This window comes from Gastrolobium bilobum, unplaced genomic scaffold (assembly GCF_033153095.1).
Source record: "Gastrolobium bilobum isolate Gb01-03AN ecotype WA unplaced genomic scaffold, APGP_CSIRO_Gbil_v1 utg3672, whole genome shotgun sequence".
NCBI classification, from domain to species: domain Eukaryota; kingdom Viridiplantae; phylum Streptophyta; class Magnoliopsida; order Fabales; family Fabaceae; genus Gastrolobium; species Gastrolobium bilobum.
This window is the reverse complement of record NW_026897371.1, coordinates 126,191-142,926: the sequence shown is the minus strand read 5'-3', so window position 1 is coordinate 142,926 and position 16,736 is coordinate 126,191. Positions and strand designations below refer to the sequence as shown.

The 16,736-nt window shown below is 32.5% G+C and overlaps 3 protein-coding genes across 6 annotated transcripts; 1 reads left to right on the top strand and 2 right to left on the bottom strand.

Annotated features, from left to right (window-relative positions):
- Positions 1-2,268: 2,268 nt before the first annotated feature.
- Positions 2,269-3,275, top strand: LOC133306360 (uncharacterized protein At3g17950-like). The gene is made up of 2 exons (XM_061506670.1): positions 2,269-2,541; positions 2,737-3,275. Exons 1-2 carry the CDS (start codon positions 2,458-2,460, stop codon positions 3,238-3,240), a joined length of 588 nt encoding a protein of 195 aa, XP_061362654.1. The 5' UTR covers positions 2,269-2,457; the 3' UTR covers positions 3,241-3,275.
- Positions 3,276-4,305: 1,030 nt separating this feature from the next.
- Positions 4,306-8,695, bottom strand: LOC133306351 (pentatricopeptide repeat-containing protein At5g16640, mitochondrial-like). Of its 4 annotated transcripts, none has more exons than XM_061506656.1 (5): positions 8,531-8,695; positions 5,720-7,914; positions 5,409-5,630; positions 4,726-4,819; positions 4,306-4,553 (listed from the first exon to the last, which is right to left on the bottom strand). In XM_061506656.1, the coding sequence occupies exon 2, from the start codon at positions 7,753-7,755 to the stop codon at positions 6,001-6,003; it is 1,755 nt and encodes a 584-aa protein (XP_061362640.1). In that variant the 5' UTR covers positions 7,756-7,914; positions 8,531-8,695; the 3' UTR covers positions 4,306-4,553; positions 4,726-4,819; positions 5,409-5,630; positions 5,720-6,000. The 4 variants fall into 4 exon arrangements, with proteins under 4 accessions (XP_061362640.1, XP_061362642.1, XP_061362639.1 ...); XM_061506658.1 differs by having other exon boundaries at positions 5,409-7,093; positions 7,199-7,914; XM_061506655.1 differs by having other exon boundaries at positions 5,409-7,914.
- Positions 8,696-9,902: 1,207 nt separating this feature from the next.
- LOC133306358 (surfeit locus protein 1) lies at positions 9,903-15,630 on the bottom strand. Its single transcript, XM_061506668.1, has 6 exons — positions 15,452-15,630; positions 15,219-15,304; positions 14,047-14,285; positions 11,298-11,469; positions 10,931-11,214; positions 9,903-10,350 (listed from the first exon to the last, which is right to left on the bottom strand). Exons 1-6 carry the CDS (start codon positions 15,627-15,629, stop codon positions 10,281-10,283), a joined length of 1,029 nt encoding a protein of 342 aa, XP_061362652.1. The 5' UTR covers position 15,630; the 3' UTR covers positions 9,903-10,280.
- Between the last annotated feature and the right edge of the window lie 1,106 nt (positions 15,631-16,736).

Genomic DNA, 16,736 nt, shown 5'->3' with positions numbered 1-16,736 from the left:
AAGACTTATGATTTATGAACTCTTTACGAGTGAGCTTTTGCTCCTCTGCATCTATTCTAGTTAAATGTCAAGGGTATCTTGCCAATTGCAGACCAAGATCATTAACCTTTTAGTCACCTTTTATTTGGGCCATATAGATGTATACTATATCATTTTGGACATTAGATCATGTGATTATCCCTTTCAAGCTAGCTTTGGCTTGAATTTAAGATTTGAAGCATCATTTTCTTATAATTTACTTAGACTGTCAATGAAATTTAATTACATCAACGTTTCTTCTTGGCAGAATTTATCTTATATGTTGATATCTTTAGTCATTTCCTAAAGCATATTATAATGGTTCATATTATGAGTCATTTTTTACCCCCTGCACCCATTCAAAAATCAAAACTATACTACATACTACAGTAGGTATTAATCTTTCAATTATTGGACTGGCCAATTTTTTTAGCTTTAATTACATGAACATTTCTTCTGGACTGAAGCTATAATGTTGCATAATTTAATATTACTTTGATCTACTTAACCATTCCTTAAAGCATATCATAATGCTTCATTTGTTACTTATTAATTTAAAATGATGTGACTGTAATCTTCTAGCTTATTATAGGAGACTAATATGACTCTACTTGAATGTCTAAAAGGTTTGCACCCCTCTATCCACCTAGGGTTACTAAAGGATATAAAAATAATTTTTTTTTAAAAAAAATATATTTTTAAGGGAACCACATAAAAATAATTGATTTGTTTCTCGTTGTTATTCATCTTCAGTTAAGAAATAAGAAAGCAAAATAAAAGTTATATGAAAGAAATTATATGAATGACAAACATATTTCTTTTTAACATACACTGCATTTAACTATGCGTTTGTTTTTTTTTTTTTTGCAGTCATTGCAGATAAATTATCTGCAATAAGTTCAATATAATATTGTTTTAGGACAAAAATTATGATGTTTTTGTAATTTTAATTTATTGTAGAATTATTATAGTCTTTATAATTATAATTTTTTAATATTTTAATTTTAAAACAATGTCATTTTAAGAATAAATGCAGATAATTAATCTGCGTTAACTAAACAAAATTTTGTCCTCTTTGACTATTGTGTCTAAAAGTCGGCAGTACAAAAAATTCTTTTCTGAACAGAGAAAAGAAGAAAATGTAGTAATCTTTTGGACACAATAACAATAGTCGAGGCGTCTTATTCTTACCAATGTATTATCAAATGTAACCAATAAGAATCTAAAAAGTTGAGAGAGACAAGAGGAGAAGAGGACTAAGCAATCAGAAAAGCATTAATATTAGGTGTTAGCTTGACCATTATTCATTAGGAAATTGTATGATGTCCTTTTTTTTTATTAGTAAAGACATGATGTCCTTTTGTACATGGTGTTTCTACCTAGATGGTACTGTTTTGTAAGTATCGTATGATTGTTGTGTATATTTCAATAACTTAATATTTTTGTCCTTAAAATTTGTGCAAAAGGATCATTCTTCAAACTATATTCAATTTTCCAAATATAAACTGTGAATTTGATTCATAAAAACAAGAAACAACTGTAAAAGAATAAAAAACATATAGGTTTATAATTGATAATTAAAAAATCGTTGAAATTATAATAAAATATGCAATTGTATACTTATATTTTTTTTAAGTAAATGATTTTTCAAATTTAATTTGAACCAGTAAAGCTTATTTCTATTCCAAAATTAACTCACAATATATATATATATATATATATATATATATATATATATATATATGAAATAAGATCAATTTACACAATGTAAAATTAAAAAGTCTTATACAAAATCTTAATCATTAATTTTTGTAAATTTAATAATTATAATTTATTGGATCATATTAATTAATTAATAAATATTATTCAATAAATTACAACCATTAGAAAAATTACAAATGGTTAAAATTCACTATTAATTTTTTTATTGAATTATTATAACTTCTACACTTTTTTTTTAAAGACGTATCTTTCACTTTAGAGGAATTAAATAAAGTGCATAAACATTGTTTATACAACTTAAAATAACCTACATAAACAGTGTAATATCCAAATTCCAATTCAAATACCTAACATTTTTCTTTCTTTTTCAGGCAGGCATGTAGCCATAGCCCACCACCATTGATAGTGATAATACTAAGCCCTGCTACAGGCAACTTATACATCATTTTCCCAAACCAGAAACACCCCATGACCCAGCTAGGTGGCAATAATCATTTCAAATTCCTCATTTCATCCACCAATATCCTCTTTTTTTTCCCCATCCATTCCTAGTCACAAATGGTCCATATAAACCCTCAAATTCAACATATTAATAGTTCCAAATTGCCATAAACCACTTTTTATTTTCCCCCAAAAACCTCTACATTCTACAACACCCTCAAAAGATAGTTTCTTTCTTTGCTCCCATCATCCCAAAACCACAAACAACACACAACAATGCTAGATCCAGCAACTGAGTTGGTGCCACCACCATCTTCACCCACCATCTCTTCCATTTCATCCTCTGATCTTGACACTGAGGTATCATCACAAATTCACAATCACAATCACACCCTAAATTCTCAATTTTTTTTTAAAATTTCCATCAAACAACTTGATTATTTTTTTTTAATTTTTTTTCGCACCCCAAAATTTCAAGTATGTTAAAGTTTTCATTTTTAACATGAATTAATTTGAATTTTTTGTTTTTTTGTTTCTGGGGTTTTGAAATGATAGTCAACAGGATCATTCTTCCATGACAGAAGCACCACATTGGGGACTCTAATGGGAGTGAGCTTCCCAGCCATTGCATTCAGAGTCCCATCACAGCACCGGGACCCACATTCCGCCGCCGCTGTCATAGGCGTTTCAAATAGGGCCTCCGCCGCCGGAGCCGCCAAGAGGAAGAAAAAGACCCACGCCGCCGCCGCTGCGGCGGTAGCTGAACGGCGGAGGAGGTGGTGGCAGCTGTGCAGGGACGGCGACGCCAGGCCGGCTTCGCTCGGCGAGTTCCTGGAGGTAGAGCGGCGGTTCGGCGACGGCGGGTTCTACGGCACGGCGGCGGAGCTAGAGGGAATGGTGGCGGGCCATCAGCAGAGGAACGGCGGGAGGGTTCTGTTCGCCGACGGGAGGGTTCTTCCGCCGTCGGAAGACGTTGACGACGGAGAATCGGCGGCGGAGAGCCTCTGTAACAGGTTTCCGGTTTCGCTCGCCGGAATATGCAGCGGCGGCGCTGGATAGATAGGAATGTTCATAGAGCTTTTGAATTTTTATGTTCTTCATAATAAATTTTATTTTTGTTTTATTTTTTAAAAAGGAAATTTTGTGGTTTTATTTATATTTATATTTTTATTAATTGTTCGTGTTGCTGCCTAATTGCCAATTGGTAGATTAAGATTCTTTTTGTCTGTGGTTTCCATGCAAGAAAAAAAAAGCATGCTTTGGCTTTTGGACTTTTAACTTTTTCTCCTTTTCTTCTTTTAATGTAATTATGTATATGGTGGTCCACGTTATAATCATATTAAATGGGTTTAATATTTCTCCAATGAGATAAAGTAATCTCCCGTAATTTTAAAATAATGTCATTTTAATATTAAAAAAAAAATTATAATGATAAAGATTAATATAATCTGAAAATAAAGTTAAGGTTATTTTACCTATCTCTTTTTCTGTCTACTTTTGTCTATTATTCTCCAACACTATTAGATCAAAATCTCAACTATTTTTATTGTTTCTTTCTTCTATTAAGATTCTGATATAATAATATTGAAAAATGTTAAACAGAAAAAGAAAAAAGAAAAACCTATCCAAAGCTAAAAGGAAGTATAAAAATATATTTCTCCCTTGAGATGAGATAATTATCTCAATGAGTGAAGAAACATTAAATCTTAAATAAATACATAATTATTAGGTGATAGCTAATTGATCTTAATCGTATGCTTCATTTGCGCCACAAATCAAATTGATTAGTAAAGCGTGGATAAGAAAGTTTCTTTGTTGAATAAAATCAATATCCAAGCAAGTTTAAAAACAAAAAGTTTGGAATTGCTTATATATAAGAGCCACAGTTCAAGTAGTATTACAATTAAGCCTATGCAATTTTAATTTTGTAGTTAAATCCCTTCAAGTCCCATTTGTCTGAAATTTGTAGTTTAATCAAGTTATAAATGTCAAATTCGACTCCATAGTAACCCCAATCTTATTCAAAAGGGAGAGATGCACCATTACTAGTAGAAGACATTAAATGTATAACTTAAGTATATATATTGTACTAAATCACATAATTTTTTACTGATAATCAAGCTCTATACAGGGAAAGAGATGCTCTAAAAAAATATGAGCATCACACTCCAACCAAATATTTAGGAGAATTTCATGAATCTGAGTTGGGAGAAAATGCTACAAAAATAAAGGGATAAACCCAATATTTATCAAGCACACCAAACAAATTATTCCAAAGGAAAGTAGCTGCCTAACAATGTAACAATGCTGCTGTTTGTGAACTTGGTTTGATCATAAATGCCAAGAGAAAGAACAGCATGGGGATTATGAACCTGCAATACATCATTTGAATCATGTTAAACATCTTTTTGTGGACTTCAGTTCTTAACTATATATAAAATTTAACCAGAAATAGATTAACCGTTAATCTGAATCATGGACAAAAGATGCATAGATTATATCTTAAACCAATATATTAATTTATTTATTTTTCAATAAAGTTACCTTCCTTCTGATCCAGCGTTGATATTAGTAGCAACAGTTATCCAAGTTGAGTGGTCGAACTGTATGTCTATATTGAACAATGGAATCAACATATCTGCCAGCAGATACACAAGAAAGTAAATTCAATATGCAAAACTGTGTCCAAATTTTCTACCCTCATAGTTGAATCTAAAAATAAATAAATGAAAAACCTATCCAAAATACAAAGTTATTAAAACTGTAGAATTAGCAATAACACTGGTGTTGTCTGGTTGTTAAAAGATCACAGAGATAATATTATTGGAGAACAAAATGGTGTAGATTAGTAATAGCAGCACATAGAGCTATAATGTCATTTTATTTAAGTTCCTACTTTTTCATTGTATTATACAAGGGTTATAAATATACAAGATCAAGTATAAAAAAACTCAACATTTCAGCTAACATCTATATCAAAGAAACACTTAATAGGCAAAAAAATTTGCAAAGGAGGATGGAAAATAATCACATAAAGACAAACAAATCAATCAATGGTAACAGCCCAATGTTAAAAATAAGTTTAATAAACATATGAATTGAGCAAGGACAGCTAGCCCTGGTGTAGTCCAACTTCTCTGATAAAAAACAAATTTGCATTTGCTAAGCATTTAGACAAACCCATCATTAGTAAAAGAAAAATTTTGAGTGTAGCTAAAGTATCTCACCAGGTTTTATCAATTGTTCAGACCTCCAGCAATCATTTCTTGAAGCAGTTCCTCTGCCCTATCATTCTATTTTTTTTTTCTTTCTAAAAGAAAGGCCGATATTTCATGGAACAAATGTTCTTAGCAGAGTCCATTGGTAATGTTATATGCAATAATTTTCACACAAAAACTTGAACCAAAAGATGCTGAAAAAAATCTCTCATGCAATCTTCAGTCTTCAACCTATGTAAAAACCATCAACCAGTGAACGGTGAATTGGTGCCAATCAAAACAAATTCCTTTTTGATATGCCGTGAAATTAAAGCAGTCACCTTGTCAAGTGATAGGTTGCCGTCCGTTATTATGCATGTCATCACCGAGCTCTCATGCATATGAAATTCTCCAAGATTTGCATAAGCCTGAGCCATTAATAAGAGAACTATGAGTTTATAGTATCAATAGTCAGATTGTTGGGACAAATTTCTTTGAAGAGATTCATGGCTTCATTCATCCTTTTACCCATGTCAAGTTGTGAAATTCATTAATCAAGATATATGACTAAAACATCAGAAGTCGATCCCCTTTCGAACATTACATTAAATAATCCAATTGCCTAGGGAACATGTTGGATTTTGGAAAAACCGTCTAACAAGATATTGTAAGTGATAACATTAACTGGTGGACAGCCATGCATTGCATTGAAAAGCTCCCACGCACTAGAGATTCTCCCAGATTTACTCAAGCCATAAATAAGAGAATTATAAGTCACAGAATCTGGAATCAAGTTTTTGCAATGCATTTCTTTGAAAAGGTTCATGGCTTCATTAATCCTCTTACTCTTGCAATACCCATTTATCAAGATGTTATAACTCCAAACATTAGGAGTCAATCCCCTTTCAAACATTTGGTTAAATAATGCAATTGCCTTGTCAATATGTTGGATTTTGCAAAAAGCATCTAACAAGATATTGTAAGTGACAACATTAGGGGGTGGACCACCATCATGAATTGCATTAAAAAGTTCACATGCATAAGAGATTCTCCCAGATTTGCACAAACCATCAATAAGAGAACTGTAAGTTACAGTATTAGGAGCCAAATTCGTGCAATGCATTTCATTGAAGAGGCTCACAGCTTCATCAATCTTTTTACTCTTGCAATACCCAATAATCAAGATGTTATGACTCCAAACATCACGCACAATACCCCATTCAACAACTGCATCAAATAATTTTCTTGCCTCACTCACATTATCGTGTAAGCAATATCCACTCATCAAAGTGTTGAAAGTAACAATATCTGGTTGCTGACCTCTTTCAATCATCAAATTACACATATCTTGAGCTTCTATGAGCATTCCTTTTTTACCTAATGCATCAATTAATACATTGAAGGTATAAACATTTGGGTTGATGTTTTTATCAACCATTTCACACATCAACCGAGTAACTTCTCCCCATTGACCCATACTACTAAAACCATGAATTAGAGAAGTGTAAGTAAAAATATCAGGAGATATTCCCCGGACATCAATTTCAGAATATAAATCACATGCCTCAGTTACAAGTCCATCTTTGCATAAACTGTCAATAATCATATTATACATTACTATGTTAGGCTTAACCACTTGTATTTCCATCTTTTGCAGCAACTGCATGGCATCTCTTGTTTGTCCTATTTTACACAAGCCATTGATCAAGGTGCCATAACTAACTTCATCCAACAGAAATCCTTTTGCTACCACACCGTCATGAAAGTCCATTGCTTTCTTAATCTCACCATTGATACAAAGACCTTTCACGAGTGTAGTCAATGTTATGGTATTGGGTTGATAACCCCTCTTGAGAACCATGCCCAACACAGAAAAAGCAAAACCCATCTGACCCAAGTGGCAGTAACAATTAATCAAAATACTCAATGTGACTATGGAAGGAGTGATTCCTCTCAACCCCATTTGTTTAGAAAGTGAGATAGTAGTTGAATAATGCTTCATCTTCACTATTGACCCTAAAATCATGTTAAATTCTACAACAGATGGAAGCGGATGCAGAGTAATCAAGCGAGTGAACATGGCCACAGCATCATCAATGGCATCAAACCCAAATACTATTTTCGCATTTTGTCGTGGGGTACGAGAAAAAAACCTCAGAATTGATGGAGTAAGAAAGACACTAAATTTGGGGATAGCATACCTTAACCTTATCGCGGTAGCAGTATACAACATTGCAACCTTCTTTCCAAAGTCGAAGAAGGATGTCTTTCTTCGACGTTTCCATTCAATGCTTCTTCCCAGAACTCTTCTCTCCAAGCCTTGGCACAACAATTGGTGTTGTCGCCATGTGAACAATAGATCACAGGTTGGATTCATATGATTAGCCTCTTTCAAATGCAAGGTAAAGCTGCCTACTATAGACCCACACAATAGGTCTAACCCTTCCTGTGCATAGCAGGAACTTTATAGCATGAGGCTTTCTTTTTTATTATTATTTATTTTCATTCATTTCATTGAGGTAATTAGGCAAACAATCTGCACAAAAAATGAGCAGAGAGGAAAAACAATCAGATGAAATAAACATCCTTAGGTGGATGACAAAAATATAATTAAAAATTATAAAAGAGAACATATATAGAAAAGGGATCTTTTGACTCCAGTATAAGACTAAGAAATCTTACTCTCATATCCGTCGTGATTTCCGTCCATCTAATGATTGTAGTTTATTGAGTTATATCAGTTAATTAATTATCAATTCCAAATAAACTACAATCGTTAAATGGATGAAAATCAACGGCTGAGGTGAGAGTAAAACTTGTTAGTCTTATACTGGAATTCTCTTATTTGTAAATGGGATGGATGATAGCTTAGGAATGAGATTATGGATGATTAAAAAAAAATTAAAAAAATTGGCTTTCATTATGACAATAATAAAGTAATGAGATAGCATGTAAACGCCACCAGTTGAAGGTTATGGGTATGACTAAAAATAAAAAAGTAAATTTCTGACTCAACCAAAGGCTATAGCTGATACAGGTTAATGAACCACTGAATTTGTGTATATAACAAAGAAGTGAAGTTCATGGTGTTTCAACATATACAAATAAACCAAATTTATTATTACAAGCTTGCTGCAATATAAGAAAAGTACCTTCTTTTAGGGTGGGTGGACCGGGTTCAACCGGTTCGTGGAGGTGGAGGCTCACTTCGTTCTCCTCTCTTTAAAAATCACACAAGACTTTGAATTGCAGAGAAAACGGATCGGATGACAACCCACAATCACGACGTGAGAATTTTGCAAATATAAGATGGTGGAAGAAAGGGGGTTAGGGTTCGTGAATCACAATTAGTTTTTTTTTTTTTTTTTTTTATATATATACAGAAGATAATTTGAAGTCTTATGGTTAAAAAATATTAAGCCCTTATTATTATTTTTAGTTTCTTAGCATAACTTTCTTATAACCTCATATTTTTTATTAAAAAATAATCCTTTAAAGAAGCTAATTATTTATAAATAAATCATCAATGATGATTATATCACTTTCTATACCAATTTTTTTTCTCAATCACATCTGATCACCTTTAATTTTTCATGAATGATTAAAATCCTTGACATAATTATGTTAAATAGAATATCACAATATCCACTTTCCTTTTGCTTATTTTCTTGTTTTTACTATATAAACTTGTTAAAATTATGGGAAAAAATGTGTCATTTTAAATGACACACCTTACATTCTTTCACTCTCACAAAGAGGTAAGATCCACATCTTTAAAAAAAATTTCCCCCACTCTTTTCCACATGATTTATCTCTTTTTCTCACTTAAAATGACACAATTTTATGTTCTTTAAAATGATACAAAATTATTTCAACGTTAGTTAAGAAACCTTAAATACTCTCTACTAATACTTCTATTTATTTATAAAATAAAAATGTTTTTGAGTTCTTATATGAGTGCTCATAAACTGGGTTAAATTGAGTTTGACCAGACATAATATGAGCTCACTTAAATTAACTTATTTAAAATTGATAATTCCCCAAAGGAACTATTTTTGAAAAATAAAATAATTATTATTTCTTGAAAAAATTAAAATGAAAGATAATTATATGCACATAAACTATTATATTTGACTAGGCAAATTTTTAATTTTCTATAAACATCCGACACAGACCTAGTGAGAGACTATGACCGGATTGGGACACCAAGATTATATATAGAAAGTTTAGGAAATATTTTACATCATTTATTAAAAATAAAAAAATAATTCACTTAATGCCATTCATCCAACCCCTCCTTTATAATAAATGACACATGAGTCTATTTTTTAATAATTGTTCCTACCCGATTTGAATCAAACTGGTTGAATAATTGATGAACTAATAGACAATATAATAATAATAAAAAATAATATCATAGGTAAAAAAAACCATTGCCATCCAAAGCTTCTGTGGAGGTTTCTCTTTAGGAGCCAAGCCAGGATTTGATCTCATTTATTGAAATAAGTTGAATAATGAGTCAATAACATTGTGGCATAACCCTACAATCAATCCAAATATATTCTCTTACAACTACTAACAGTAGTTATTTTCTAATAAAAATTTGACCTTTCAGATAATAAATATCCTCATCTGCATCCCCTTTACATCAAAATTTTAATCATCTTTTTTATTGTTTTTCAATAAATATTATCTCACTTTGATTCCATCATTGTTATTGAGGTGGGGGTAACTTTCTGAGAAGACTTCACTTGAATAGCTACAAGTTTCTTGAAAATGATTCTTGACAACTGAAATTTGAAGAAAAGATTGGGAAGACAATACTCCAAGGAGATAGATCCATCCAGAAGCCAAATTAAGGGTATGTGTCTGTATGTTTCAACTATAACAACAATGAGTTTGCTATCTCCGTTTAGTTTTCTGTCTTAGCCTCTTAAAAGCCATAAATGTAACTGCTGCAGAAAGAGAATACCTGTCCCAAATACAAAACAATGTCAATGTTTAGTTTTACTTATGCTTTCAACCTAAAGCAATCATAAAGCTAAAGCAATACAAGTATAGATACCAGCAAAACAACTACAATACATAAAAGAAAACTTTTAATTTGACAAAAAAATGCATCAGTTATGGAATATATCTATATCCTAACTACCTACCCAAGAATCCCTTAAAGGATAAATACCCAATTATCCTAAAGGCATGAAACATTAAAGCTACCAAGGATAGAATCTCTATCCCTACAGAAAGGAGTTGAATCCTACTACAACTGGGAGATCTACACAGCTCAAGAGGTAACCCATACAAGGCTTAAGATCCCCGGGTACACACATTCTGAACTCATTTACTACTTCAGCCCACACTGTGCACACACCCACGTCTTAGCTATAAGCCTATTGCTTGTGCGCAGTAATTGGGATATTGGCTATAAGCCAATTACGATATCTGACTATAAGATATCTCTAAGCGCATATCTTGCTATATTATTATACGGTTCTCTAGGACCGAACAACATCAATATTCAAAATGCAAGGAGAGAAAAGTAAGTAGCAAACCATGTCAATGTGTAGTTTAGGTGATCCTGAGGCATAACCGAACTTTTGATCAAAGTATTGACATCCTTGGGAACAGGGTAAGGATTACTTGGATTGACATTTTCATTAATATCTTCAATATAGATAGTATTTTCTGGAAGGCCGCAAGCACGGGCGATACCGGGAACATCAACATAGAACCACTGGGAAGACTCAGGATCATTTGCAGGAACAAATATGCTTGGCTTCTCACTTCCACGAACTACACCAACTACTTCATTTGGTGTAACAGGAGGGACCTGGTCCTGTAAGTTGCACAAAAATAAGATTGAACCTCCATTTTCTGCATCTAACAAGGTATAGGAACATGACTAAAGGGAGAGAGAACCTCAATGATAACAGGTTTTTTAGACCAAAATCTCCACCAAGATTTAGTTCTATCAGCCTGTGAAGGGGAAGCAAGTGCATCTGCAAACTGTTCATCTTGTGAAGCCTCTAAAAATTTGTCTTTCCAACTGCGGGGAACCCATCCTCTGTTGACTAGAATTGGAAAACCCACACTGGATGAAACAATACATCAACATCAACATCAACAACACCTTTATCCCAAATTAATTGGGGTCCGTGGTAGATGAACCCACATGAAAAATACAAAACGGTTGAAAAAAATAAAAATAAAAAATAAATAAAAATAAATAAATAAATAAATAAAAATAAAAAAAATAAACAAATAAAATAAAAATATAAAATAAGATAAAATAAAATAACAATATATGTATATATAAATAAATAAAAGTAAAAAAGAAAGGGACAAGAAGAAGTGGGGGAAATGAAGGGAAAAAGGACTAAAAAGGGACCATCTGGAACATAGGAATAACAGTGGGTCTAACCCTCCACCATACTTATAGCTTTTCTCCATTCCGTTCTAAGACATACTGTCCGCCAATCTATATCCCACTCCATTAAATCTTGTTTTACTACTTTCCCCCAAGTAAGCTTCGGTCTACCTCTGCCTCTTTTTGTGTTGAGCTCTTGGTAACAAACTTCTGTTCTTACAGGAGCATCCATGGGTCTTCTCATCACGTGCCCAAACCACCTCAATCTATGTTCTCTCATCTTCTCGGCTACCGGTACTACTCCGAGAAGCTCAGTACAAATAACACAATAAACCCAATAAACCAGGGAAAAACATTTTCTCATTTTAAAGGAGAAAATTTTTCTCCTACTAGTGACTCAGCATAAGTGGGTCCCACTTTGAATTTTTCTCTCTCTCCACTATTTTGTAGACCCCACTTATACTATGAGTCACTAGTAGGAAAAAGATTTTCTCCTTTGGAAGAAGAAAATGTTTTCCCATAAACCAGAGGCACCAAAGCATGCAAAACCAGCAATTGACAGCTTATGATTAAGAACAAAATGATTGTTGATAATATGTTATAGCCATGTTAACTTAGAAGTGTTAGCACTTAAAGATTATGCTTTGTTTAGAACAAATCCAACATATTCTAAGCCTCAAAACTCAAAAGTTTAGCAAAATTTAGCCACGCGCAGGGGACAGATTGCACCCATGGATATTTATATTGACGAAAATAGAAGACCAATGAAATGAAACATATGTATTGGGCCATAACAAGTGAATAATTTTTCACCGAAAGGAAAAGCTTAAAGTTCATTCAGGACTAATGAAGATTGGTACGATGCAGTTTCAAAACAATAAACATCTATTATAAAGCGAAAGTTGGTATATACTACACAGTGCAATAAACATACATTTTAGAATAAATACTACTATGGAACATTAAGAGCAACACTTTCAACATCAATAAAACACAGATAATGAATTTTCCATCCTTTGATCAAATGGTATTAAAAACAGGAAAAAATGATAAGGAAAATTTTCAATCCATAGTTATCAAATGCGGATTGCGGCCTGATGCAGCCAACCCTCAAAACCACTATAACATTATTACGGGTTGCAGTTCCGGAAATAGCACAAAAAATATATTTATTAGAAAAACAAATTATATGTATATATATATATATGTGTGTGTGAAAAAATAATAACACCTAAAAAAAATACAAATAATAAAAAAATATAAAGGTAAATAATAAATTTAAAAAAAAAAATAAAGGCAGAGTTGACATGTTATCTCTTAGCAATAAGTGTCCAAACTTTAGCTATAGTTGTACTACTTTTAGTTGGAACTATACTTTACTGATTTACCATATTTATCTTAGTTACTTTAATGTTTTACCTTAGTTACCTTTTAATGATGCATTTTTTTTTTTTTTTTTGGGATATAGAAATAGTTTTACCCACTGTTACTATAACCAGGTTACTTGGTTACCGTGACTTGTGAATCACTTATCTGACAAATGTAATTTTCTTTTCTTTGAATAAAGATAGTTCAGAATCTCTTTCTCTTTCACTTTTTCTCTTTCATCCGTTCTCTCACAGTTTCTCTTTTTCTCCTTCATCTGTTTTCTCTCTCTCTCTCTCTCTCTTACTATTTCTCTCACTTTTTCTCCTTTTCTTCGTCAGCTGCGCTCTCTCTCTCTCTCACTCTTTCTCTCACTCAAAGCTTTGCTTCTTCGTTCATGGCTTTCACATTGAACTTCAATACTATAAGCGAGAAGTAGAGAAGGGAAAAAAACGAGCGCGATAAAGAAAGCAAGAGAGGCAGAAGAGAGACGCACAACAGAGAGGCAGAAAGGCAGAAAGAGAGAATGGGTTAGGATTAAAACCATAAAAAGACACTATTGCGGCGAGATTTGGCCGCTATTGCGATCTGGTGCAGCGTGGAGAGGATGGTTGCGCAACTGGCGCGGCTTGCGGCGCAATAGCGCCGCTATTGACTACTATGTTTCAATCCACTATATGTGTAAAGAGTTTTACAGAGTAAGTGAACCATGTAATGCACCTTTTTACAAGATTTTCAGAAAGTGAAAAATTTAATTACTCAAATGATGTAGTACCTTCTAATTTAGTGCTGTACTGTATAAATTTAAACACTTATACCTGATGAAATTTAAGCTTTAATAATAAACAAAATTTACAAGGTACTATAAGAGATTAAAAATTTCTAACTACTTGACTCATTACTTAATTGATAAATCTATTAATACTTAAGCTTTACCTGTCAGGATGACTGTGAACTGGCATAAGAGGTGTTATGAGATAGTAGCCATTTTCAGTAACTCCAGAAATGCTTCTTGAACGTGGTCCCACATAGATTGATTTTTTATCATCAAAAACTCCTTTGCACACCACCTTTCTAAATTCCAGAGAATCTAATTCCTCACTTGATGAATATGCACTACTGAATTTTAATGGTTCCATTTGCAACCTTTTCTCCCGATATTCCAACATTTTAATCTGTAACATCGAAAAATGAAAGAAATTATCAATGAGCTATTCTACATAGCTAATACCTAAACATGGAATCTCATAAGTCCATATAAACCTAAATCAATCCCCAAAACTTTATCCAAATATCCATAACAAATTACATTGAATATGAATGAGATCAACATCTGCTACCATAAATCTCCATCATCCAATATATGTTACCTATTAATAAAGTATTAATGTTTGATTGTAATAAATTTCTTATACCATCATGTGTTTTAAGTCATCCATGTATCACAGAGATGTAAATGAAGAAGGCAATAATCCACAACATGAGCCTATGACTAGAAATTTCTTTGATGGGTTAAAAGATGAGTGACACAGAGATAAATAGTAAATACAAAAGACGAAGCGCAAAATGCCAAAATATTATAAAGCCTTAATGCATCAAACTTATTGAAGTTACCTAGATCACTAATATCAACAGAAACTGATTCAAAATCCCACAATCTTGAGAGTCACAAATAATTGATACACATATCCAGGTACAGGAGCTTGGAGAAAGTTCATGAATTGGTACACATATGTCAAAGGATGCAATACAATAGCACCGCACATCACATTTAAAGACCACAATCCGCCAAGCTTGTAGACTGAGTCCTTTACTTGATCATCATCACAAAGCACAATTTCCCCCCCTCATTCACTAGCCAACACTCGTTGCAAAAAAAACACGAGTATTATAATAATGGTGATGTTACTCTCACATAATTTTCTCTCAAATAACTCACATAATATCAATCAGCACCATTACTTTCCTCCCTCCTCCTCACTTTCTCTCCCCCTTTCTTCATCAAAATCAATGGTTAAAAATTCCATATGTGAGACTATGTGAACAAAAATTATGTGCAACTAACATTTTCCTAATTACCATGAATCAAATGCCAAAAAGACACACACCTTGTCTTCTCTTCTAAAAATCTGCCAAGTCCCAAGGCCAAATGTGATTGCCCCAGGTAGAAACAACAACCATCTAGATGCTTTTCCTTTCAGATACCAAAAATTAAATAAAACAAAACCATCAATAAGCATTAGAAAAAAGTTTTAATTTTTATGCAAGGGTCTTCCCCATTGCCAAAAACAAGATTGACCCACATGGAGAATCCATCAAAGGAACACGAATGAATACATACCCTTTGATTCAGAAGAAGAGGAAAGTGTCGGGTCGGAATCAGAAGCGGCGGAAACGGCGCCGGCGGAGCTGAATGGCCTAACTGCGAGGAAATGGCTGGAGCTCTCACAGCCGCAGACGGCGGAGGCGGCGCGGCGCAGCTCCGCTAGCGTTCTGGCGGCGGAAGCCGATGATGCCATTCGGACATGTGATGTGAGAGAATCAACAGGGAAGAAGCAAATAAAGCTTCGACCAGGGTTTTGTGGGTTTTTAATCAAACTATTATTATTCTTTTTTCTTTGTTAATTTTAATCAAACTATTAAATTTAATTAGACTGGGTTCTCTTTGCTTAAGTTTTTTTTTCTTTTTATCATTTTGGTATTATTTTTTTAAAATAAATTTTATCAAAATGACATTATTTTAAATAATTTTTTTTAAATAATTATTGTTGATTTTAAATCGATCCACCAATAACAAAAATAGATTATAAGAGTGATAATCTTAAAATAATTGTAAGTATAACAGCACAGTATAATAAATATAAAATTTTTAAAAATGAATGTTTATGATTGTCGGATTTAATCCAGTTAAAATAATTAAAATCTAACGTCCAAATTAATTGAGGTTGAAGTTGAATTGGTTCAGATTTAATAAAAATTAATCTCAACTCATATTTTCAAAATTGATTTAGGTTAGGTCCACTCAAACCAGATCTATAATTATCTTAATTGAATATTAAAAACCTTTCAAAGTAATTCGGGTTAAATTGTAATGAACCAATCCATATGAGTATATGACCATGAGCTAAAATGCTAAAGAGTATGTTATCAAAAAAATAAAATAAAGTGCTAAAGAGTAATTGGATTTCGCATTGAGATTAACACATTAATTACACAAGTAAATCTCACTTTTATTCTCTATATATATAATAGTTACTATCTATGAAGTACCGACACTTCAAAAAATTTGACGTGTGGTGTCCGACACTCCAACATGCATTGTGGAAACTCAAAAAATAGTTCAAAAGTTGCGTTGCATTGCGTTTTTAGTTCCAACTATTAGATTCGTTGGATTACGATTATTATTTTATTGAGTTTAATATAAATATTTGGGATATCTTATGTTTCTTTACAAAATTGATGGGTATTATAAGTTTAACTTTATTTTTTTGTTAAATTATTGAATATTAAATATAATATACACTACATAAATTAAAAATATTATTTAATATCAAAACGTGTCCTAACATGTCGAAATCTAATATTTTTTAGAATTAACGTATCAGAATATCGGTGCTACATAGGTT

What these genes read in the sequence shown, in the direction of transcription:
- LOC133306360 (XM_061506670.1), top strand. Translation starts at nt 2,458, where the DNA reads ATGCTAGATCCAGCAACTGAGTTGGTGCCACCACCATCTTCACCCACC. An exon ending in CCTCTGATCTTGACACTGAG is followed by an intron (nt 2,542 to 2,736) that starts GTATCATCACAA and finishes TTGAAATGATAG; the next exon opens with TCAACAGGATCATTCTTCCA.
- LOC133306351 (XM_061506655.1), bottom strand. Translation starts at nt 7,755, where the DNA reads ATGAATCCAACCTGTGATCTATTGTTCACATGGCGACAACACCAATTG.
- LOC133306358 (XM_061506668.1), bottom strand. Translation starts at nt 15,629, where the DNA reads ATGGCATCATCGGCTTCCGCCGCCAGAACGCTAGCGGAGCTGCGCCGC. An exon ending in GTTCACAGTCATCCTGACAG is followed by an intron (nt 11,470 to 14,046) that starts GTAAAGCTTAAG and finishes TGTTTCATCCAG; the next exon opens with TGTGGGTTTTCCAATTCTAG. An exon ending in AAAAACCTGTTATCATTGAG is followed by an intron (nt 11,215 to 11,297) that starts GTTCTCTCTCCC and finishes TGCAACTTACAG; the next exon opens with GACCAGGTCCCTCCTGTTAC.